This window comes from Mixophyes fleayi, chromosome 9 (genome assembly GCF_038048845.1).
Source record: "Mixophyes fleayi isolate aMixFle1 chromosome 9, aMixFle1.hap1, whole genome shotgun sequence".
Taxonomy (NCBI): domain Eukaryota; kingdom Metazoa; phylum Chordata; class Amphibia; order Anura; family Limnodynastidae; genus Mixophyes; species Mixophyes fleayi.
Window position 1 is genome coordinate 28,291,115 of NC_134410.1, and position 25,350 is coordinate 28,316,464.

The 25,350-nt window shown below is 38.9% G+C and overlaps 1 protein-coding gene across 2 annotated transcripts; it reads left to right on the forward strand.

Annotated features, from left to right (window-relative positions):
- Positions 1 to 1,998: 1,998 nt before the first annotated feature.
- On the forward strand, positions 1,999 to 23,201 carry LOC142102341 (sphingolipid delta(4)-desaturase/C4-monooxygenase DES2-like). Of its 2 annotated transcripts, none has more exons than XM_075187155.1 (4): positions 1,999 to 2,106; positions 2,643 to 2,736; positions 15,939 to 16,681; positions 20,323 to 23,201. In XM_075187155.1, exons 2-4 carry the CDS (start codon positions 2,655 to 2,657, stop codon positions 20,464 to 20,466), a joined length of 969 nt encoding a protein of 322 aa, XP_075043256.1. In that variant the 5' UTR covers positions 1,999 to 2,106; positions 2,643 to 2,654; the 3' UTR covers positions 20,467 to 23,201. The 2 variants fall into 2 exon arrangements, with proteins under 2 accessions (XP_075043256.1, XP_075043257.1); XM_075187156.1 differs by having other exon boundaries at positions 2,001 to 2,106; positions 2,615 to 2,736.
- The last annotated feature ends 2,149 nt before the right edge of the window (positions 23,202 to 25,350 follow it).

Below are 25,350 nucleotides of genomic sequence, written 5' to 3' on the forward strand. Positions count from 1 at the left end.
TGCATGCGTCTTTCAAAAATAAACTCCACAAAAAATATAGACAGTGGTCTAGTAATGGAGGATCATATATACATATATATTTGCAGTCCAGAGTAAAGTTAGATATCTTCAAATCCAAATCCTTCAGGGTTATGTATCAAATATCTTAATTTGTATATCACAAGTATATTTATAGCGTCCGTAATGAATCAAATGCCTGAGGCTAATCACGGACTGGACACATATAAAACAACTTCTTACTGCCTGGACGGCTAATAAATAGTTGAATCAAATACCTCCAATGGGTTTGCTTCCAGAAATAATCATATTTAAATTCAGTCCAATGTTTGAGGCTAATATCGGATTCGGCACGTAATAGACAACTTCTTACCGTCTAAGCGGCTATACAGTTATTGAAGCACGTACCTCCGATCGTTCTGCCTTCAAAGTAGGTGAAGATAGTCTCTTATCCGGAAAGGAAATAGAAAGGTATATCTTCTTACCGTATGAACGGTTATTGAAAGCGTGTTACATCCAGTCTTCGGTGCGCACCAATTCAGACGGCCGGATAGAAAGCAGTAATCCTAAATGAAAGTTCCAATTGGGTAATAAGGTGATACTTTATAACAATATGATCTAAATGATAGGCAGCAGACAAAGCGACGCGTTTCGTCTGTGAAACAGACTTTCTCAAGCAGGTATACCTTTCTATTTCCTAAGGCTTGTTCACCTTTGTGGACTTTTAATTACTTCTAAACTAAATAGACATAATAGACCTAAAGAGTATTTTGTGAATACAAGTTCCTGTCTAACCTTTACCGTTGATAAGAAAAACTCATCATCTACCAATTGTCTAACAGAGAAGTCTCTTAAGCATTTCATAGTTTGTCTCCGGAATTTTTATTTTTTAGTAAGGGCACAGAAGGTGCAGAACATCTATCAAGGCCCAGCAGTGGTGGATTGGGAACTTAAAGTGGCCCTGGAAAAAATTCTTGAAGTGGCTTCATGCAGGGCCATCTTTTCCATTGGGCACGATGGGCAGCTGCCCGGGGCCCCACGGGCAAAGGGGCCCCATAGGCACGGTTCTTAATGAGAATAAATAATCCTGCAAAAGAAAAAAACCTGCAAAAAAACCTACAAGGGTCACTGAGCAAGTACATCTATCTATCTCTATCTCTATATATCTATATCTATATCTATATCTGTATACATCTATATATCTATAACTAGGGGCCCCGGTGCACTGCTTTGCCCGGGGGCCCATAATGTTGTTAAGATGGCCCTGGCTTCATGTGGGTGCGACAAAGTAAACTGTAGGTGGGGCCAACACAAAAGTAGGCGGGATTTAAAACTACTGGAATTTGGTTGTGGTAACATTTAGAAGAATCTGGATGTAATGACTTATGACTCAGTGGGTCATCTTTAAGGCAATAAATCGAAAAAGCTGCCAGTCCTGTGCTATAAAAATACATGAATGCTTTTGGATGATCTGCGACTTGTTTATACCGCTGTGTTCAAACTTGTTTAGTTGCCTACTAACACATCCTTCCAAAATTACCTTCATAGAAACATATCTGACTTTGTTTAATAAGTTTAACTATTACGAAACATGTTGGCACAATTGTATTTGATTAGTTGCCAGAACAGAATATGAGCACCTCAAATAAGAATGTTTTTTTAACCATACTTTTTTACTCATGAAAGAAGGCATAGACTTTACACATTGTAATTATAAATGTAGTTAGCAGTGTACAATGATGATTTGAGACTACGCTCCCTAGTTGCAACTGTAAAAGTTATTATATGCCTGAGTTAATTGATTTAATTAGAAAAATAATTTATTCCCCTGCAGCATGTGGCTGAACAGGTTGAACAGATGACAGTATGCAGGGCGTGACTTTGCATTGGGCAGAATGCAGAGGATTAAAAGACTAACAGGTTATACTTGTAGTCACAAGGCTATCTTATCTGTTTTTTTTTCTGTTGACACAAGGCGTATCCTATAAGAGTGCAGAGTATGGGGTGAAATAGAGCCTCCCCTCCCTGATGACACAGTCCTACACCTTGTCACTCTTGTTTCTCTGTCTCTCTGATTTTAGGTTGCTGCACTAACAAGTCACAGTACAGGTAATGTACCCATATATAATCAATAATATCACAGGAATCTTACTTATTGTTTTACTAGCTAATGGTGACTTTGTATATTTAGAATTGGATTGCCTTAAAATGTTAAGTTGTACTTTTAGCGTCGATAAACATTTATTACATAACTTACAAACAGGAATGGTTAGTTACTTTGGGTGTATGTTTCAATCGCATAACTTATGGCAATATCAGATGTAGTAAGCATACTGAATCCAGGACGTTAGTTACTAATGTTTCTGAGCCCATATTTTAAATATTTAATTATCACTAATGATTAAACCATTTTTTTTACATGTATTTATTTAACATCACATAAGATACACAGCAAAGTACAAAAGTGCACAAAATTAGACAGGTAGAATAGGAAAGAGGGCTCTGCCTCAATGAGATTGCAATGTAATTAAGATGTTCATAGTATACATGTAATATTAATCATATCATATTACAAAGATTCTTGTAATTAATCTTTAACGTGCAATTCATTCTACAGGTGGTAACATTCACATTTCATTCTGCAGGGTGAAAGCATCATGGGTAATCGGGTGGTCAGGGATAACTTTGAGTGGGTTTACTCAGACCAACCACACACTGACCGGAGGAAAGAGATTTTGGGTGAGTATGCAGTGTACATGATAAGCTTATACCTACAGATATTATACCTATACAGCAGTGGGACACAACTCTTTTTGGTCTGAGGGTCACATTGGGAGACCTTACTAATTTGAAAGAACCTCAATAAATTGTTAATTTACTTAAAAATGTAAAATACATAGCATTGAGAAAACAAGGAGAGAGGAAATTCTTTGCAGTTATGTCATAGCTCTCAGACGGGGAGTGTCCATCCCTTAGCAGTTCTTGCCCCTAACAGAAGCACCATTGGCTTCCAAAGTGACGTACTCCAGAGTATGATGCTATTGCTTTTCCTGTCAGTGATTTGTGTAGGATTGCGTTTCTATAGACACCTCTACATGTGCCTCAACCTTAATATTTCTGCTGCTAATAACAGAAGCCATCACTAAGGAAGCACAAATAAAAAAAAAAGTGCAAACAGTAATTAAAAAAAAATTGTCTAAAATAACCTGATGAGGCCAACTGGTGGCAGATTGTGCATCTATGCTATAGAGGAATACTGTAACCATATATCACTCAAAGTGATGCAGGATTCATTGATGTCGACAATGTATAGTTTCTAATACATACTTTAGCTATTTTTTGTTTTCTTCTATTTATCGGCAATAGAACAAAAAGCCGCAGAAAGCAGCCATTTTGTTGTATTCCAGACCTGACCTGAGTAAAAGTGCAACTGTTGCATACACGCAGTGGAGGCAGCCATTTTGTGGGTGACGGTTGTTTTAAACCAGATGTGATTTATAATTCATTCTCAAGTCTTCTCTGATACAAAGAGGGACATAATCTTACTGGTAGTAGCTGTCTGGTAACATCTGATGAGCTAACTGAGGGAACATTAGTAATTTGCCATCCATTTTATTGAGTGTTTACAATAGTGTTATTGTGTGTTTATATCTTTAGTAATGAAAAGGTTTTATTGATAGGTGGACTTTGTATGCTTTTATATCTATATAATTTTTACAACTTTATTGGTAAGAGGTTGGTGCTGGTGCATTTTCAGTATCTCCGTTTAGAGGTCATAAGCAGGCGCTGGTATTTGTATATTCTTCATTTGGTGGGCTGAACCAATATTCATTAGAATGCAGCTTGCAAGGAACCTGTGACATCACAAACCTCCTCATTAGTCAGTGATGTCACTACTTGCTAGAATATAGATGGGCTGTAGTATCATGAGTACTTGTGCAGCCTGCACAAATTGCTGCTTACACTGTGTAGATGGCAGGGTCAGTTTGATGTTCATTATTTGGTGTTTGGACAAGGACTAAAGCCTCTGTTTCTAAAAAAAACTCTTTAAGGGGTTATCATAAAACTAATTATAACTATGATTGTCATATTTAGTGTAATTTAAAATAACTAAAGCATACTTGCCAACCTTTGAGAAGGCAATTCCGGGAGATCCGGGGGCGGGCGCGGTGAATCGCGTCATTTTAGCCCCACCCCCATGACAAAAACACCATTTTGTCGCGGGGGTGAGGCCAAAATGACGCGATTCACAGCGAAACGCGTCATTTTGATGAGTGAGTTCTGTATGCGGGATACTTGCCCACTCTCCCCGGAGTCCGGGAGACCTACCCGACTTTCAGGAGTGTCCCGGACATTCCGGGAGAGTTGGCAAGTATGGACTAAAGTGAATCTAATGTAGATAAACAGCTTTTCAATTATAACTTAAATGTTTTATTTTTAAGGTAATTAATCCTGTTTTGCTTCCATAACTTCAGTCCTCTCTCAAGGGGTTACAAGAAGTTGATTTTAATTAATAAGTCAGGTCTCCCAAGTGCCGAGGACTTGATTCAGGTGAAGGGGGCTCATTATTCTGATCTAGCAGTCATCATTATCTCGAACCCTACTAGGATGTGTAGAATTAATGAACCAAAGCTCTATGTTACAGAAATGATAATAAATAAATACATGGAACAACCAGCCAACAGATATTTAACACATTAAAAAATGTTACTGGTAAGATTGAACACTAAAAAAACAAACCTTAACAAATCATGTATTTCAGACGGTCCAACATGTACAAAACCCCTGGTTCTGAACATCCCACTTGATTTCATATTGCAGTTATCTGTTGCGAATTACTTAGTTGATGAGAAGGATGTTTTATTTAACATCAATTCCAGCACAGATAACTATAATAGTAGATTAAGCATACTTGCCAACCTTTTTAAACTTCTTTCGGTGAGATCCCACGCAGGGGGACGTGGTTGGAGGGTGGGAGTAGTGGGGCGCGGTGAATCGTGCTATTTTGGCCCCGCGACAAAATGCCAGTTTTGACGCGGGGGGGCGGGGCCAAAATAATGCAATGCACCGCAAATTGTGTCATTTTGACAGCAAAATGCCATTTGCGGGATATTTGCCTGCTCTCTCGGGAGTCCGGTAGACCTACCTGAATTTCGTGAGTCTCCCGGACATTGCGGGAGAGTTGGCAAGTATGAAATTAAGTGAGAGGTTTGGGAGCAGAGTATTTGAAATCACGTTGAAGGGTCTGGTTCATATATACAAAGGTTTGCTGGTGAGAACAATAGCTGTTACCTCTGTGATTTTACTGCCATTCAAAAAGACTAGTGGTTGATTTGCATATTTGGGAGCTGACATCATGATCTATCAAAGTCAGTCATAATATCTTGTACAACCCAACAGGGATACTATAGCAATTGTAAGGATTTCTGATTTGACTATTGTCATGGAAAGAAGAACTATGTGCAATTAGCCAAACAACAATTCTATTCTTTGCAAGAAAAATTTGTCCACCTACTGCATTCAAAATAAATTGTAGTGTTGAAAGTCTAGATAGGGGAACACCAGTAAGATAGGAATTGCAATAGTCAATACAGGAAAGTGCACATATTAAATGTTTAGCAGTGTCTTGTGTGAGATACATATGTATTCTGGAAAGGTTTCTTAGGTCTATGTAACAGGATTTGGATCATACTTGGAAACTCTCTAATTCCTGATGGGTCTCCTGGACTCCAGGGAGAGCAGACCATTCTGCCCACTTCCTAGTGAAGCCTAAAGGTTACGCAAAGCCAACTTTATTCACATATTCATATTTATTGAGTGAATTTGCTACCAATCATCTTGTACAGTAAAGGCAGAATTGGGAGAAAGTTCTCTGCTCTCTTCAAGTTGAGGACTTGGGGATAATTCTTAGTAGCTCCCGTTGTTCGACTGACTCTCTGAGGTTCCATCAAATTCCGATATAAGTCCTACATTGGGTGTACTTTGCTCCCTGTAGATTAGGAAAAATTGGAAGAGACCAGACTACTCAATGTCTGAAATGTCGTGACCCGTGTGGCACATTCTGGCATTTCTTATGACAATGCTCTAGAATCAAGTCCTTTTAGTCTTGAGTCATTAAGTGTATTAACCAAACTGGAGTGACGGTACCATTATATTCTCTTGGCACGTGCCTCTTTGGCCTGCAGTTGGAGGATATGTTAGAGTGACGCAACAATATATAATAAATGTGTTTATGTTGGACAAGATCTGTATTGCTAGATTATCGATGGCTTCATCGCCATCATCATCACCATTTATTTATATAGCGCCACTAATTCTACAGAGAACTCACTCACATCAGTCCCTGCCCCATTGGGGCTTACAGTCTAAATTCCCTAATATATACACACAGACAGAGAGACACAGACTAGGGTAAATTTGTTAGCAGCCAATTAACCTACCAGTATGTTTTTGAAGTGTGGGAGGAAACCGGAGCACCCGGAGGAAACCCACGCAAACTCGGAGAGAACATACAAACTCCACACAGATAAGGCCATGGTTGGGAATTGAACTCACGATCCCGGTGCTGTAAGGCAGAAGTGCTAACCACTAAGCCACCGTGCTTCCCATTCTGTTAGTTCTCATGTTCGTGATTGGATTAAATTAGTTAATGATATGGTAGGTCATGAACGATTTGTCTATACTAGTAGGAAATGCCCCTTGAAATATTAAAATATTTGGGGATGCTGGCTAGAATCCATGTACACCTTACCTTTGTTGGCGAGACCCTCTCTAGTGGATTAGACCCACGGGCACCTTTGTACGTTTTTTTTGTTGTCCTTGCTCTCTGTCCCCTCATGTTTATTTCCCGGTATTTCACTAATATATGTACTATATGTATCGTGGTATCACGCATATTGTTGTGTTTCTATTACTGTTGGATGTTGCACTTGCAACCACTTTATTCTACAATGCAGATGTACCCTATATGTTATATGATGCATGTTTGCTGGCAGTCACTATTTTAACTGTCTGATTGTTTTGTTTTTGTGTAGAAAACCATTTAGAAAAACATAAAAACATACCGGATTTTAAAAAAATAAATCATTTTTTTCATTTTGCAGTAGTTTTAACATATATATATATATATATATATATATATATATATATATATTTTTTAAAATATTTTTTTTTCCTTTTGTTTTTTAAATTCCCTTGGTGGAACTGACAGTCTGGGGTTTCAGTTTCAGTGTGCATTGCCGCAGAATGATAAATAAGCATAAAAGTGATAGGTGCAGCTCCTTGTAAGCCAATGAGAGGCGGGGCTGGGAATAATCTCTTTGCAGAAAAGAATGCATGAGGAGGAAGTATGGTTGTAATCTAATTTACTTGCAGTGAGTTTTGTATGAGGATTATAGTTGCAGACACTCCTTCCTTCTCTCAATTGTGACTCAGTTGCACCTGATTTTCCCTGGTGTGTAGATGTTTTACATATCATGAAGAAAATCAATAATAATAAATGTCAGGATTGGCGTCCGTGTAATGTGAACTAATCTAAAACACGATTGGCTGCATTTTGAAACGGGGACAACAAAAGGAAGGAATGTAGTGTGAATTCTGGTGGTGTGGGTGGGATCCATCACGTATGTTCAGAAATAGTCACACCTACTAAGTTCTCTGTTTCAGTGACTTGTATGAGAGATTAAGAGAACGAGTAATTGGCTTCCTCCTGTAATAGCATTATTTCCATATTCTGACAATTATTACCAAGCAAGATGACATTAAGATGCAGGCAGCAGTCATCCTGTTTGACTGGCTTCTCCATTGAGGTAAATTATTAACTGCAAAATATAATATTTTATATATATATATATATATATATATATATATATATATATATATATATAAGTGAAAAGACACACAGGCGCTTGGTGAACAATCAAAAGTATCACGTAACAACGTGATTAACAATTAGTATATCACATACAGTAGGCAGCTCCGCTAAAACATCAGATTGCAGATGTAACACCTAAGTAAAAAAACACAAAAAGAGAAGCGCCAAACATAGTGTGATTACATCAAGGCATGAGTCAAATCCAAACACTCTAGGGTTGATGAAATATGATGAATCGTTTGTCAGAGGTTAATTCCCTCAAATGCATCAACACCTAATTTCAATAAACTCCACCTTTCCAGTAATAAGTGGCAATTGAATACATAGATATAATATATATAGTACATGTGTAATGGATACAACCAATTAATAAAATAAAGCAGTGATTAGCCTCTCAAGGGTGGATTTCCCCAAGATTAAAATAGCTGTTTATACATAAGCTGCACAGCTAAACTCAATAGAGACAGCCTTATTAAAGGATAAAATCCGTTTTAATTACAGCCTAAATCCATAAAAAGCAATAAAATGCCCGTACATCGGGTACAATAAAACAGGCTTATCTGTATAGAAAAGCGCTTGCAGGGGTCCCCTCAGAATGACTCTCTGGAGCTGGCACACATATATAGATAGATATAGATATATGTTATTTTTTTTGAAATGTCACATATAATGTTTTATTTTATGTGCAATACATCGTTCGGTATTATGGCCATACTTGCCAACTCTCCCGGAATGTCCGGGAGACTCACAAAATTTGGGTCGGTCTCACGGACTCCCGGGAGAGCTGGAAAGTCTCCCGCATCCCGCAATTGTGGGGCTAAAATTAAGCGATTTGTGGTGAATAGCGACATTTTGGCCCCGCCCCCGTGACAAAATGGCATGTTTGTCGCAGGGGCGTGGCCAAAATGGCGCGTTTTGCTGCGCCCCGCCCTCTAGACACGTCCCTCTCCCGGATACAACTTGCCAAAAGTAGGCAAGTATGATTATGGCTGATACAAATAAACTAAAGCTGGGTATACGTTTATGCAATCTTACTTACAGATGCAATTTCTGTAATGATTTTGCCAACGACAGAAAGTCCAGATGAGCTTGCCGATTCCTGTGTACACACTAGCACAATTTACCTTCAGATCTATGATCTTCATCTCTCGTAGTCGTCACCTGAAAAGATCGTGACTCTGCACATATCTGCCTAAATTGCTAGTCGTGAGTGCCTGCACACTTCCATACTTGCTCAACATCGTTTATCTTGATTTTCAGGAACTTTACAAAAACAAATCAACAGATACGATAAAACATAATTGTGAGAGCATATTCACTCTTGCAATATCTGACCAAAGGGTTGTGAATTGTGTGCTCTTCACGATAATTGCATCGTTTTTTACCAAGCCTAAGAGTAGGTTCATGCAGATGACTTTTGCCATGGTGACAATGCACAGCAATAAATCACAAGGAATGCAAACCACGGTGTCATGTTATTTAAATTTACAGAAAACTACATATATCTGCCAACATTCCCAATTTAAAATATAAGCACAAACTTGACCAATAAGAAATGGATTGCAAAGCACCTGTTGGGGATGCAACAGTCAGCCCAGGATGCAACTGGGCTCATTTTATCAACGAAACAACAAATCGCTGACAATCTGAGTCTACAGCCTATAGAATTGAAAACTGCATTTTGTGTTCAAAAATAATATAAAACATAGGAATATAAGTCAAACCATTTCCGCAAGTCCTCCTAATCCCATTCCCTACAATTTGTATCCCCCTATTCAGTATTTAGAAGATTTTCAAGGTTTAAAGTTGCAGCATGGAACAGAGTAACAGAACTGCTCTAGGGAAAATCTGTTTGAAAAACTTTTCAACAGAAGTGCAAGTAGTCGATTTCTATTAATAAAATATAACTTATTTTTATTGTAATGTGAGAAAGGTCCATTCACCGATAAAAGGATTCTAAGGGTTCCAAGCCATGTGAAGAGGTTAGGGGCAGTCATTGTCTATGTCCATATGGGTTAAAAACGATGGAGAGAATTGTCTTCTAAGACATAATTAGCAATAATATTTCAAGAGGGACTGAATTTAATTATATATGAGCCAACTATTGACCACAGTGGTAGATTTATATTGTGCCAATGCAAATAGGAATTACAATTTTATTATGTAATTTGTATGTACCTGACTTTGAGAAAGTTTATGCAAATGTTATTATTACATTGTTTGTTATATGACTCACAGGATGTAATGCTGTTGTGTGACTTTATCCTTATACAAGCATTCTATTTTGAATTTTTTTCTGAGACAATGAAAACAGGTTGAACCAACAACCAAATGTATTGAGAATATACTCAACAGCAAAGACATTTACATGCAATTCAACTGCACATGACCCTGTTTTTCATATTGATTATTTTCTTTAAGATGCTTATCACTGGGAACACTAAAACACACAATTTAATATTTTCTGACCAAGCATATAATCAGATTCATTTTAATATTGATAGTGCTAGTGGGTGGAAATTTCCATTATTTTTGAAAAATAATAATGCTTAAAATAACACACAAATTATACATCCCTCCCTGACCACACACCCTATATGTCCCTCTCCCCCAACACCCTATACTTGCTGCTTAAAAGTACATACATATGATGCAATACTCTTTGTGTTAGAACCCTGTATTGATAAGGGATGTCATTGCTTAGGTGCCTGGGTATAGGAAGAAGTTGAATTATATAGAATGTATAGACATATAAAGTTTGATAAGTTATAAATAAACATTTGTCAGACAATTATCTGGAGCTATGTAATGATTAGTATAAATCAGTGATGGGCAAACTTTTTCAGGAGCGGGCCAAATAAAAAAGAAAAACTTTAGGTGGGCCAATATAATTTATTCAAAAACGCAAATATCGAAATATATAATACAAATTTTTTGAATGGGAGGGGAGGGTGTTATATAGCAGTGTTACCTCTATAAGTGCAGCGATCGTACAGACACAGCACTTATTTCAGTAGGTTGTTGCAGATCCGTCTTTCTGGTGAGCCACTAACTGACAACACAGCAATCGAAATCCACCTTAGTATATGGCCCAGCCCATCTCTTCTCACATGACTTTCAGCCATTAGGGGGCGGGCAGGTGTTTGAGTGATTGACATACGAAGTGTCCTTTTAAGAAGGAGGATGAAGTGTAATGGAGGAAATAGCTGGGAAAGCATAAAAATGAAGGTTCTGACACACAGGGTCGGCCCTAATAATTTTATGCATATTTTAATTAAATTTTTTAAAATATTGGCGGGCCGGATAGAACCTCTAAGTAGGCCGGATCTGGCCCGCGGGCCGTAGTTTAACCATCAATGGTCGAAATAGTCTATCAGATGTTATGTCTGGCAGTAAGAGATATATTGTAATCCTATTTGTTAGCGTTACTGACCGTCTTTCTGCCATTTCATCTTGCATATTCTCTCCCCAACTCAAATTCAATCTTTAAAAAAAAAGAGATAATCATATTTCCACCCACCACAGAAGTTACCCATACTTGCCAACTCTCTCTGAATGTCAGGGAGACTCCCTGAAATAGGGGTGATCTCTCTCACTCCCTGAAGAGTCTGGCATTCTCCCTGATGCTGAGCCAGTACAAGACGTGGTTGGCTTCGCCATCTGTGGCATGATGACACAGTTCAGAAATTGTGTCCTATGTCCATGTATTGATGCCTATGGAGGTGGCCATTTTCATGGAGCCCAAGATTTAACGAAAGACTGACAGGTAAGACAACATGACTTCAGTAATGGAGACAGAAATGTAAAAGACACTTTAGTCTCTAGAGATTCATTAGCTGCTTTTCTTTAACACATAGTTGCCTACTCTCCTGGAATGTCCGGGAGACTCTTGCATTTCTGGGAGACCTCCCAGGCTCCCGGGAGAGCAGGACAATCTCCTGGTTCTTGCCCCCGCAATAGATAAGTGGTGGGGGGTGGGGCTTAATGATGCAAATATTGTGCCATCTTAGCCCCACCCCCTGATGTAACTGGCCAACATTGTGACAACTATTTAGTGGGCCATGATGATGTTATTCATCAAGCCCCGCCCCCGAATGCCCTCCTCCCCTGGGATCTCCCTGAAGCCAACGAGGAAAAGTTGGCAAGTATGAAGTTACCTACCTGACATTTCTATTTCTGTTGACATCATGGCCATAAATGCTACTCCTCAAGCTATTTGCCTAGGTGTGAACTTTGACTCAGAACTATCCTTTGTTGCCCACATCCAATCTATATCTATGACTGGCTACATACATGTAAAAAACATTTCCAGAATACACACATAAGACACTCTCATGATCTCCCGTACTGACTATTGTAATACCATCCTTACTGGTCTTTCCTGAATCAGACTGTAACTCCTACATTCTATTTTGCATGCAGCGTTTAGATTGATTTTCCTTGCAAATCGCATCTCCACTGCTGATCCAGTCTCAGGCTCTACATTGGTAGTCTGTTTTTTTTATCAAATCCAATATAAAATACTTGTACTAACATACAAGGCCATCAACAAAACGTCACCTACATACATCTCCTCACTTGTATCAAAATATCTACCAACTCGATACCTCTGCTCATCACAAGTTTTGTGTCTCCCATTACCTGTTTCTATTCCCGGTTACAGGACATTTTTCGGGCTGCACCCACGTTGTGGAATTCCCTCCCTCGCACAACAAGATTTTCAATTAGTCTTCAAACCTTCTCTGAAATCCCACCTCTTCAGGCTAGCTTATCCAATTCCTCAATCGCCCTCTTAACCTGCCTAGGATACCCTATTGCCAACCTCTACACAGTCTACATAAGACTTGCATGTGTTTTTTCTATACTCAATCAACCCTATGACCCCCTGACAAACATTGCTGTGTGTCTAGTCTAAATCATAGCCCACTAAACCCTCTCTACCTTTGCAATCTGGCTGGACCAATATGCAATATGTAGCATTTAGACTCACGTATCAAACCCTTATTGTCCTATAGATTGTAAGCTTGCGAGCAGAGTTCTCTTACCTCTCTAGAGTGTCTGTGATACCTTTGCTTGTTTTATTACTGTTTGTTCCCAATTATGAAGCAGTACGGAATATACTGGTGCTATATAATTAAATGTTGAAGATGATGATAATAAAAAATATATAGTTAATAAAGCAAACTTTCTTAGATTTGGTACTAAATTTGGTAGGTTATTTTCAAGTTTGACAAAAACTCCCAGCCAGAATATTAATAGGAGTTTTAAATTAGATTTTGTATATTCACAGCAACGTGTGGAGGTTTTTACAGAACGTTATAGTCTTCTCTGTAGCAAAATAATAACCATAAAAGCAAACAAATTTTGTAAAAATCAATAGTTCTATGTTTAGTTATTTGATAGACTTATTCAAATCAGATAATTATATATCACAATGGAATAGGTGATAATAAAAAAAAATCCTGATTTTAAATCATCTGGCTTAGGCTGGGTACACACTACAGGTTTTTCAACCGATTATCGGGCCAATCACATGATAAATGACTGTTCGACTGAAATCGCATTAGTGTGTGTACGCTCCAACGATAAATGCTTATCATTCCTAAGCCCATTGTATCGTATCGTTTGATTTTTAAAATGAATTAAAATTCTTGTTGAACGATGGAATGATGTTCTGTCGATTCTGCAGTGTGTATGCACTCACAACCAGCAGTGTCCATAGATCTCTATGGAGTGTGCAGAGTCGCCATATTTTCAGCCGCTGGTTATGACAGATGAAGAGTACAATGTGTTTAGTGTGTATACGTGAATCAGCAGGCTGATCGGGACATTTTTTTTTTCGGTTGTTGGTAAAATTGTTACTGATATCGCATCGGGAGAAATTTTGTATAGTGTGTACCCAGCCTTCGATTAATTTTCTTCATAAAATTATTGAAGTATAAATTAGCATCAGCTCCTAAGTGTGTATTAATTTGGGTGTAAGCACCTTTCATAATTGTAAAATATGCTAATTTGCACTGCGCATGCCCACACATAATAGCGTACATCCATACGCAGAGTTTGTAGCATCTGACACTTGAGCCTTCTTACATTTAGAGAGGGATAGGAGGGATAGGAGGAGGGGTAGGAGGAGGGATAGGAGGAAGGATAAGAGGAGGGATAGGAGGAGGGATAGGAGGAGGGATAAAGGAGGAATAGGAGGAGGGATAGGAGGAAGGATAAGAGGAAGGATAGGAGGAGGGATAAGAGGAGGGATAGGAGGAAGGATAAGAGGAGGGATAGGGGGAGGGATAGGAGGAGGGATAGAGGAGGGATAGAGGAGGGATAAGAGGAGGGATAGGAGGAGGGATAGAGGAGGGATAGGAGGAAGGATAAGAGGAGGGATAGAGGAGAGATAGGAGGAAGGATAAGAGGAGGGATAGAGGAGGGATAGGAGGAAGGATAAGAGGAGGGATAGGAGGAGGGATAGGAGGAAGGATAAGAGGAGGGATAGGAGGAAGGATAAGAGGAGGGATAGGAGGAGTAAAAAAAAAATAGATTAAAAACAAAAACTGCATTTATTTCTCAATAAGACAGGTATATCAGCTGATTATATGTTTAATGACGTATCATCATGCTTTACGCATACACACTCAGTTATGTATATATCTAAAGGTCCGTGCTGCTGTGCATATATGTGTACAAACCCTATTTTTACAGGCACCTTTTTTGAGTGTAAGTTACGCCCAATTTGTGGCCAACTCTGCATCAGGTACTTTATCTTTTTTTTTAAAAAAAAACCAAAATGTTTGTCATACATGTGGACAATAACTACATTTTTTAGCACTATGATAGGCTTGCCTGGATGCAAATTGACTACAACATTTATTGATGATGTAAATTAAAACAGTATTTAGGATTGAATATTCATATCCACAAATATCACTGAGTCTTCTGGGGCTGTTTGAGGCTATGACTGCACATTAAGGGGTATATTTACTAAACTGCAGGTTTGAAAAAGTGGAGATGTTGCCTATAGCAGCTAATCAGATTCTAGCTTTCATTTATTTAGTGAATTCTACAGAATGAAAGCTAGAATCTGATTGGTTGCTATAGGCAACATCTCCACTCTTTCAAACCCGCAGTTTAGTAAATATTCCTCTTAGGGCTAGATTTACTAAGCTGCGGGTTTGAAAAAGTGGGGATGTTGCCTATAGCAACCAATCAGATTCTAGCTGTCATTTTGTAGAAAGTACTAAATAAATGAAAGCTAGAATCTGATTGGTTGCTATAGGCAACATCCCCACTTTTTCAAACCCGCAGTTTAGTAAATATACCCCTTAGTCTCTAATGCTGATGGTAGTAAGAGAACAGCCAGTCTTACATACTGTGCTGAAATAAAACATATTTCACAGAAACACTTTGCTCTGACTGCTTACGTTAAAAATTTTTTAATAATTAATTGTAGTACACATTGCTTCTAACTCGGCTGTATAATTATCAGTCCACGCCAGATATTTGGGATGTGAGATGGACTTTAATAGAAATATGGCAGTATCATTATATATGCTCAGTTCATCAATACTGAACACTGTGCAGGAGCAATCTAATGGTCAGGATCCACTTGGTTACAGTGTAAAGGGCATTACACAGAGGGGAACAGCTGTCATTGTTCTACTATATTCGCCTCCTGAAATGCAACAGGACAAAGCTGTACTGCTTAGAGCACGTTATGGAGAGGAATAATAAACTTTGGTTTTGTAATTATTTCCTTATTTCATCAGCCAAACTTACACAAACTGAAATATTCCAGTTTCACCAGGCCATGCCAACAAAAGCACCATTTAAATGTAAATTGAGTTTGGGATTGAGTATGAAAAGGTGTCTTCCCAATTACTATATCATAATCTTAAGATATTTGTAAAGCAGATGTTAGCTGATTATTAGGATTGTATGTATTTGTGTTAGAGGGAGTTCACAGATTTGTCTTCTGCTATCCTCTGAAAAAGCTTTTTTTTTTTTAAATGTATGACATTGGCTGATTGCTTTACACCCACTGACTTTACATAACCTCTTGTCTTGTTTTCAGCTAAATATCCTCAGATCAAGAGCTTGATGGGACCTGACCCACAACTTAAGTGGACTGTCTCCTGCATGGTCCTTGTCCAGATTCTGTGCTGCTACCTTGTCTGTGATCTCCCCTGGAAGTGGCTGTTTTTCTTCTCTTACGCTTTTGGTGGTGTGATCAACCATTCGTTGACTCTTGCTATCCATGACATCTCCCACAATGTTGCTTTTGGTAACAAGTCAGCACGTTGGAACCGTTACTTTGGCATGTTTGCTAACCTCCCTATCGGCATGCCCTACTCAACATCCTTCAAGAAATACCACATTGATCATCACCGATATCTAGGGGGAGATATCCTGGATGTGGACATCCCCACAGACTTTGAGGGAAACTTTTTCTGCACCCCTTTGCGCAAGATCATTTGGATCTTTCTACAGCCTCTGCTCTACGTTTTACGTCCACTCTATCTTAATCCCAAACCCATAACCCAATTGGAGATTATAAATGCAACTGTCCAGTTTTCCTTTGACTTTGTGATATACAGTTTGTGGGGATTGAAACCTGTTGTATACTTACTGGCTGGGTCCATTCTGTCAATGGGTTTCCATCCAATATCTGGACATTTTATTGCAGAGCACTACATGTTTTTAAAGGGTTACGAAACCTACTCTTACTATGGACCACTCAACCTGCTAACCTTTAATGTTGGCTACCACATGGAGCATCATGACTTTCCAAGTATTCCTGGGAGTAAGCTTCCAGAGGTAAGATCACAACTATCACAATAACGGGAGAGCCATAGTTTGCCTATCTCTGGTTTGCAGTGTACCCTTATTTGCTCAGTTAGATTGTATTACTCTGAGGGATAGTTTTTACTGAACAGCATTGGTGTCAGCTGATCACGTGATTTAAACTCAGAGAGCTGCTCATGAGACTTTAGATACTGGGCTGGAGATTCTTAAAAACTGAGCTATGACAATTGTAAAAAAAAGTGGTTGTTACCATAGCACCCAATCACATTTTACTTATCATGTTTCTATTGTGGAAAATAGTCACTATGGGCAATTTTTCTTATAACTGTCTTTCCACAAGTTTTCAAACTTGGAAACATTAGAAGTACGGTTGTTTGATAAGCGGACATGAGAATGCGAGGTGAACTATTATGATTTAGGGCATATTAATCTGCAATACGTAGGGCAGAAAAACTCAAAATACTGCCCTGCCCATCCAAGGCAACCATCCAAACTAAAACAGCAATATTTATACTTTTATTCACACATATCTTCACAATGGAAATATTCACAACTTGTCTACAACAGTGTAATATTTCAACTCTAAAAGACCAGGGGGTAAAGGAATTAAGCCCCGATTTCTGCAAGTCGCCAGAAATCGGCGACTTTAAATTTCCCCTGCAAAGTTGCCGATTTTCGGAATCGGACCTTAAAAAATCGGAAATTAATACATTTACCCCCAGGTCACTTTTGTCTGTATTTAACTATATATGTTATGTTTTTCTGGACTCTAATTTGGAGAACTTACATTTCTGATTAGTGAACATAGGGTAGCAATCGTTGGTGCTTTAGCCATTGGTAAACTACAGCTCTTATGGAATTCAACTGGAAAAAGTGTTGTGGGAAAACTGGGACATATGGGAGTCCTAATTATAATACAACCCTATTACACTGTATACAGATATAGGTGACTGCTCCTCCAACATGACCTGATCACTGCATATTATCATAAGACAATTGTAGTACACTGTATACAGACATAGGACACCACACATATCCAACATAACCTGACCACTGGACATGATCATAATACAATTATATTACACTCTATATAAACATCTAACTGCATCCCCCAACATGAACTTACAATTGGACATGATCAAAGTATGATTGTATTACTCTAGTATAGGCAACGGGTACTACAGCTACCCAACATGGACATGATCTTAATATCTTTCTCTTATACCTTTCTGACAATACCCAGGAGAAAAGACGGTCACCCGATTCCACTTGGCAACCCTCACTGCTTGCAACCAGTGACCACCCAGCAAAGGTGGCACACTGTTGTGGGACTAATGAATAGAGATGTTGGTAGGAACACTCGCTCAGTCAATGTAGCTAAACAATTGTTTATTAAGACACCAAGCTTTCTATCAAATTTGCAAAAGAATGGATGGCTTAACCAGTAACTTTTGATCTGCTATCCAAACAGTCTCTCCTCTCATGCTAAGATCTCAAGTCTAAAACTGAGTTGGCAAATGTCAAGTGTTTTCCTGCTTTTGGAAGGCCCACGCTGGTAAGCAGGATCTCATCTGGACACTGCTTGTGTCCTTGCACAAATGGTGCATAGAAAATAACACCTTTGTCAAGCATTACCCAAAATGCCCAGGCAGCACCCAACAACACAGAACGCCCCCTCGCAGTTCCAGCCTAGAGTCTTATACCTCCTGGAATTGCTATGTTATGTCTCGCTGGGTGCCAGGCTCAGTATTCTCAGGAAAGCATTCCTATTGTCTGACTTTATCAGGATGGCTCTTGATGTAAGTGACCACCTTGCTCTCTACTGAAGTGAGTTAAATTCAAAACATTGCAGTGCCCACATAACAAATAAGAACTCCCTTTATTACAGTCTCGGTAAAAATATTATTTGTAAAGGCTCAGCACATTCCTTCTACTGCAGTTCTATACAGTCTTAGGGCACTACACCTGCCTAACATACGCTGACCATGAAACATGAGCATAATCTATTAAATTCTACCTAGACATAGGACACTACACCTACCTAACATCACATGATCATTGAACATGATTATAATCTATTTCACTCTGGATAGTTTACAGCTTTCAAAACTCTAAACATATATAGCATGCAAAAAAAGAACATACAGAGATCTGCAATCAGCAACCAAAACCAAGTAAGTAGTACTGAGCAATTTGTCAGTACATAATTAGGGAGTGGGACATCATCAAGGGCATCTAATACTAAATTGAAGGATGGTATATTTTTTCCTTAATAGACTTTGCTAATAAATGGTAGATTGACCATTTTCATTCCACTGGTGACCACTGTTCTACAAAAGTTAGCTTCTGAGGTGGGACTGGGTCATGACCGCACTCCATTGTGGGGAAGGAGTGTTTTGATGTGAAATTGCGTTGTAGGCCCTCTGTTATTACCTTGGAGGTGTTCATTTTGTTTTCATCACCAACCATAAGCCCCGTGGTGGTTGCATTCTATGCGGGATGCTAAAGCTCGCTTGACAAAGTGCGTACTTTTTCTTTCGAGGTTTATTGTTTGTGATGTCTGCATCCCTATGCACACCTTTTTATCCCCTGTAGAGGACTGGGAAACCATGCTTCTTCCTCAGTTGGTCTGACAAGTGGTGAGTGTGGCAGGTGGATAGTCTGTCACCCATGAGGAAGGCGTCAGCTTCTCCAGAGGCATGGGGTGGATCCATTCTTTAATCACAGTGGGATGTATTGTGCCCTTTATAAGAACCAGTAGGGATTAGATTACTGAGGAATATAATATGTTGGATAACTCTCTGCCAGCGTTAATACTGTTTAAATTGTGTATAGTCCCTTCAGTCTCATCCTTCACCCTCCTCACTCCAGTTCCTCTGGTGTTTTTTGTCCCTATACTTAGACATAATAAAGCTCCTTTTGACACGTAAGTCTGTCTCTGGAGTCCTGACTTGACCCCTGCCCCTACACAAGGCAGAGTGGTTTACTGTTCTTGTAGTTATGGTTTTCCTATTGATTTATATCCCGAGGCTCAGTACATTACACTTAATGAGCTCACTAAGGTAGGTTACCTAGCTATACAGTTGAAGCAGTCATGGTTACTGGTTAACTAAAATAGCAGCAACAGACCAGGTTCCAAAGTGTAATTAAGGTTTGATGTAGTACAGAAAGGTCAGACTTTGAACCGAGGATATCATTGATCAGGGAAGTTTTGTAAAACATTACCTAATCACATCATAAATTCAATAGTCACAAAAAGTTCAGTGATGACACAATCTGGTTTTGTCACTCACTTTTCTTCATTCTGTAAATTCTTCTGCTCGCTCTTAAAACCAGTAGATTTGTCAACCGATAGTATGACCACACCTATAAATTTTGCTGATCATTCCCTCTCGCTTTGACTTTCATTAGTGTTGCTGTACATTACTCTCTCCTGGCCTGTGCTTCCACCTCTCTATTTCTACACATGGTTTGTCCTTTCTTTGATATTTCCCTCATTCTCCTACTTTTTGTTTGTGCTGTGGGGTCAGTGACCCATTTTTTCCTCTATTAAACAACTATTTATCATCCTTTATCGCTTTCTCTTCGCTGTCAAAATACAGATGTTTCCAATGTGCCTGTAAATATACGATCTCCTTTCTTATGTATGACAGGTACGTAAAATTGCTGCAGAGTATTACAACAGACTACCTTACCACACATCATGGGGACGTGTGCTTTGGGACTTTATATTCTGCAAGGAATTGGGACCTTTTTCCCGTGTCAAGAGAGAATGTGAACTGGTTAAGAAGGACTGAAAGACATCGGACAATTAAATATTAATTTATTTTTTCGTTAATACAAATATTCTATATCCATTTATTTTCAAGGACGGAAAGTGTTAGAATGAAAAAAATCCTCTTTGACCACAAGGGTATTGTGCGCTGCTCTGTGCCTCCTCTATCCCACATCTAACACCAACCCGTGACCTATTATATGATTTCATACATATTACTATCTTCCCTATTTACGGGGGTCATGACGGAATTAATAAAATAAAAGAATAAAAATGTATACAACTTGTTCAAATGCACTTCTCACCTACAAACAGTGGAAGCAGTAATCAATATTCATGCAGTCAATTCACTAGGAACCAGTGACATCACTTATGAAGCACCCAGTTTACTAGAAACCAGTAACATCACAGAAGCACTTTGTGGATGCACTTTTATGAATATTGGTTCAGTTCACAACATTGCTACCTCCACTGTTTATAACTGACAGGTGCACTTTAAAGTTACGGTATTCATTTCAGAAGTTATGCTAAAGGAAATGCACCTCGTAATGAAGTTATTTCACACTGAATGAAGTGTAGTATTTGTTTTACATAGTTATAGCAAAACTTGTATTTTTGTACATGAAATAGTATTGCACATCTAACACTGTCATTTGTTCTTGTCCACATTGATTATAATCTGTCTTATATAGTGGTCGAAGTAGAAATTTATAAGATTGTATGGAAAATGTAAGTGAATGGAATTTGAAATGAAATGGAATAACATATTACTGACTGTCTTTCTGCTATCTCCACATGGATCATCTTCACTCCTGTCAGAGCCACCACCTCCCCTCAAATCTCCCTCACTGTCAGTAACACTTCAATTTCCTCAGTCTCCCAAGCCCGCTGCCTTGGTGTCACACTTGACTCTGCTTTATTCCCCACATCCAAACTCTCTCCCAGTCCTGTCGACTCCACCTTAAAACATTGCCAGAATATGCTCTTTTCTTATTCAACATGCTACCAACACTCTTATCCATTTTCTCATCATCTCCCGTCTTGACAATTCCAACTATAATTTGATAGTTTTACAATGAAGGCAGTAGAGCAGTGATGGTATGGTATATCACTGTATACCAGCCCACTTTGACCACTGATCTTATATGTACCTCCCAGCACTCCCATTTGTCATGAATTAGCCCTGTTTTACTGCAAGCAATAGGCGATTTATTGGCAAAAGTCTGCTTTGCTAATATGTCCAGTCAGTTCAGGGGCATTACTTTGGTGGATCAGGGATGGGGCATAATTTGTCCCAAGTTTTGAATCTGGAATTTTGGGAGGTATGAACAGTTCAGAAATCATTATTGAGTCTTATAAATTCAGACCTCATTTCTGTGACAGGGCAGTTGACATTGGTGGGCATTACCAGCTGCAATGGCATCATTCATATGCACATGGGCATTGACTGTTTTTCATTTAAGACCAGGTTTTGACCTCTTCAGTGTCACCAAATACTGGTGAGCAACTTTGCATCTAAATCATAACACTCTCATCCAACCTGATTGAAAAATCTGCATGTGCTGTAGTTTTTTATCGCAAGAATTGTTTAGAATGATGCCAAGACTAGAGAAAAGCAGTCAATATATTAATGTTACAGCTGTAAGTGTAAACCTTATCGCCGTAAAGTAAAAACTTGCTTATTGCTGCAATTTAATATTAACTTATGGATGTGGCAGCTCAGCAAAAACTATCCAGAGTGATAAAGGTTACATATTGCTCTGGAGCCCCCATTTCATCTGAACATTCAGTTCCATTGAAAATAAATATATGTGTATATATAACAAGTATATATATATATATATATATATATATATATATATATATACTTCTTTTAACCTGCAAAATTCCCCTTCTCCTTCATTTACCTATTCCAACCACACCTGGCTCCAAACTACTCCCCTCTCCAGGATTATGATCATATTTCTCCCTCTGCTGTCATTATTTCCCCACCACTTCACCTTGTTGACTGCCACAACGTTGCCTAAAGCTCAACATGACTAAACTTAGCTCATCATATCTCCGCCTACCAGAGTTGCCAAACATACCCACATCTCTCTCTCTTTATTGCCAACACTACACTGTCCTCTGTTTCTTATGTCCGATACCTCAGTGTCACCCTTGACGCCACCCTTTTCTTCATGCCCCACATCCAGTCTCTATCCCAAGCATTTTACTGTGCCACTGTGCCACCAAATCTGTCATCTACCCTCTCATTATCACCCACCTCAACTACTACAATGTACTCCTGCCTGGCTTCACTCTCACCAGTCTCTCCCCACGTCAATCCATCCTCAACACCACAGCAAGACTGAATTTCTCTCCTGCCGTTTGGCTTCGGCATCCCAGCTCTACCAAACTCTTCACTAACTCCCCTTTCCCTACAGAATCCAATTATTTATTTTCACGCCTTTAATTAGAAACGCCTCAGTCACTCCCATCCCCCCCCATAGTTTCATCTCCAGCCTCAACTCATTCCACACTAATCTCTCTCCACTCTGCCAATGATCTTACCTTCACACTGATAACCACATCAAACTCCGGCCTCCACCAGCTAGAGCAAGAGAGTGCAAAGGCATGGGGAAGTATTATCTCAGGATGGTGATAATGGAACAAAAACAATAAAATTAATTTTTAGTTACTGAATAACGCTTTGTTTAATTTAATAAAGCTTTCTAATTTTTTGGGTATTTTTAAATAAAGGTTATCTATTTTGAACTGTTTTTTGTCAACTAAATGAAAACCCAAATCTGAGTACACACAGGTGGACAACTACAGAGTCCAGAGAAGCCGTAAGTTAAACCTAACTATTCTGGGCGGGTATCACAGGGGCAGCTGAGTGTCACTTGGTCGATAAAGTATCTTACTTATAGTCACTCTTAATATAAGCCCACTAAGGGCTAGATTTACTAAGCTGCGGGTTTAAAAAAGCGGGGATGTTGCCTATAGCAGCCAATCAGATTCTAGCTTTCATTTATTTAGTACTTTCTACAAAATGACAGCTAGAATCTGATTGGTTGCTATAGGCAACATCCCCACTTTTTCAAACCCGCAGCTTAGTAAATCTAGCCCTAAATGTTTATTGTTTCATCAAGAATGCTGTATTTGAAAAGAAATATTCAAATATTATATATATGAACATATCCTTACCTGTCATGGGTCTGTCCTGATTTTATTTTTGCAATAGTGGAGTGGTTTCTTGGAAAAGGATGGTGGATGACCATGAGGTTGGTGGACCTACTTTGTCCTGGTTTTCCAATGAGGAATACTGTCAGGTACTTGTTCAACAACATTTTGGAACGTGCATTGGGCTGCAAACCATAACAACCACTCAGTGGTTAGATTTTATTTTCTAAATTATCCTGTGCTCCTTCCCCTTTTGCTACCTGAGATGGAATTTCCATTGACGGAATGGTATTTAAAGCTGAAATAAGAAATGTCACCAACTAACAGGGAACTTACATCTGTATCGGGTCACTGAGACTGACAGATTTTATCTATACCTAAAGTATGTGACGAAGTTAAGCTGGGTACACACTGAAGAATTTTTCCCACCGACGTGCTAGCTCAAACAGGGTCATCTTAACAACATTATGGGCCCCCGGGCAAAGCACTGCACCGGGGCCCCTAGATTTAGATATAGATATAGATATATAGATGTATACAGATACAGATATAGATATATAGAGATAGATAGATGTACTTGCTCAGTGACCCTTGTAGGTTTTTTTGCAGGTTTTTTTCTTTTGCAGGATTATTTATTCTCATTAAGAGCCGTGCCTATGGGGCCCCCTTGCCCGTGGGGCCCCCGGGCAGCTGCCCATCGTGCCCAATGGAAAAGATGGCCCTGATCTCAAACGATTATACATGCAACTGAAGGTCCGATCAGTCTGGCGATTCATGCGTACACACTGACATGATTTACCTTCAGATCTGTGCTCTTCATCTGGTCCTTTATCTGGTCCTCTAGTCCGGAGAATGACAGCACAATATTCATTCATTCACTACTGTCAAGTTGTCACACTCATTAAAACTGCCTTGTTATAGCTATCCACATGTCCTAACGAATTTCGTTAGCTTCTGTGACTCTGAAGCAAAATTTTTTGTCTCAGAATGAACAAATGAATTATTCCTTCTACAGCGCTTTCTACATTTATTCACTCTGACATTCAGTGCTAACATCGGCTAAAAAGAGCCTGACTATGTAAACTCTATGGAGACCGTCAGCATCAATGCATACACACTACATGATCGTTAGGTGACTGATCGGAAAATATTGAACGGTACGACCGACCAAATGAGGAGACAATCGTCCATTTGGGCAGACTTTCGACCATCGTGTCACTAAACCCACTGACCCGACTTTCGAACGAGTGGTAGTGTGTACCCAGATTTAGGCAGCTAGTTTAAGATGATAACATAAAACAAATGAAATGTTCAATAAAACCATGCCCCTTCCACCTGCAGTAGACCTCACTATCTAAATGTTACCCTAACACATTTAGCAAAGACATATACAAGAAACAAAGGATAGTGAATATCTTCGCTAGTGTAAAAATACAAAACATGCAAAGGATATACAAAAAAATGTAAAGCATATAGAAAACAGTAAGAATAAAAAAACAGAGAGTCCAAAAGTATAGTCCTTAAATAGAGTATGTGGAGATGATTCTTCTTTGTGACTCTGTTGTTAATATATGGAAAAAAGAGGAAACAAACACAACATAGTGTAACCTGTATATTACTAAATCTTCCACTTTGTTATTTGATTTAAATGTAAATAAAACACTGAATGCTTATTAGCCTAACAAAGAAAACAGAGCTTCATACATACACAATCATAACTATAAGCATGTATCTAAGAAGC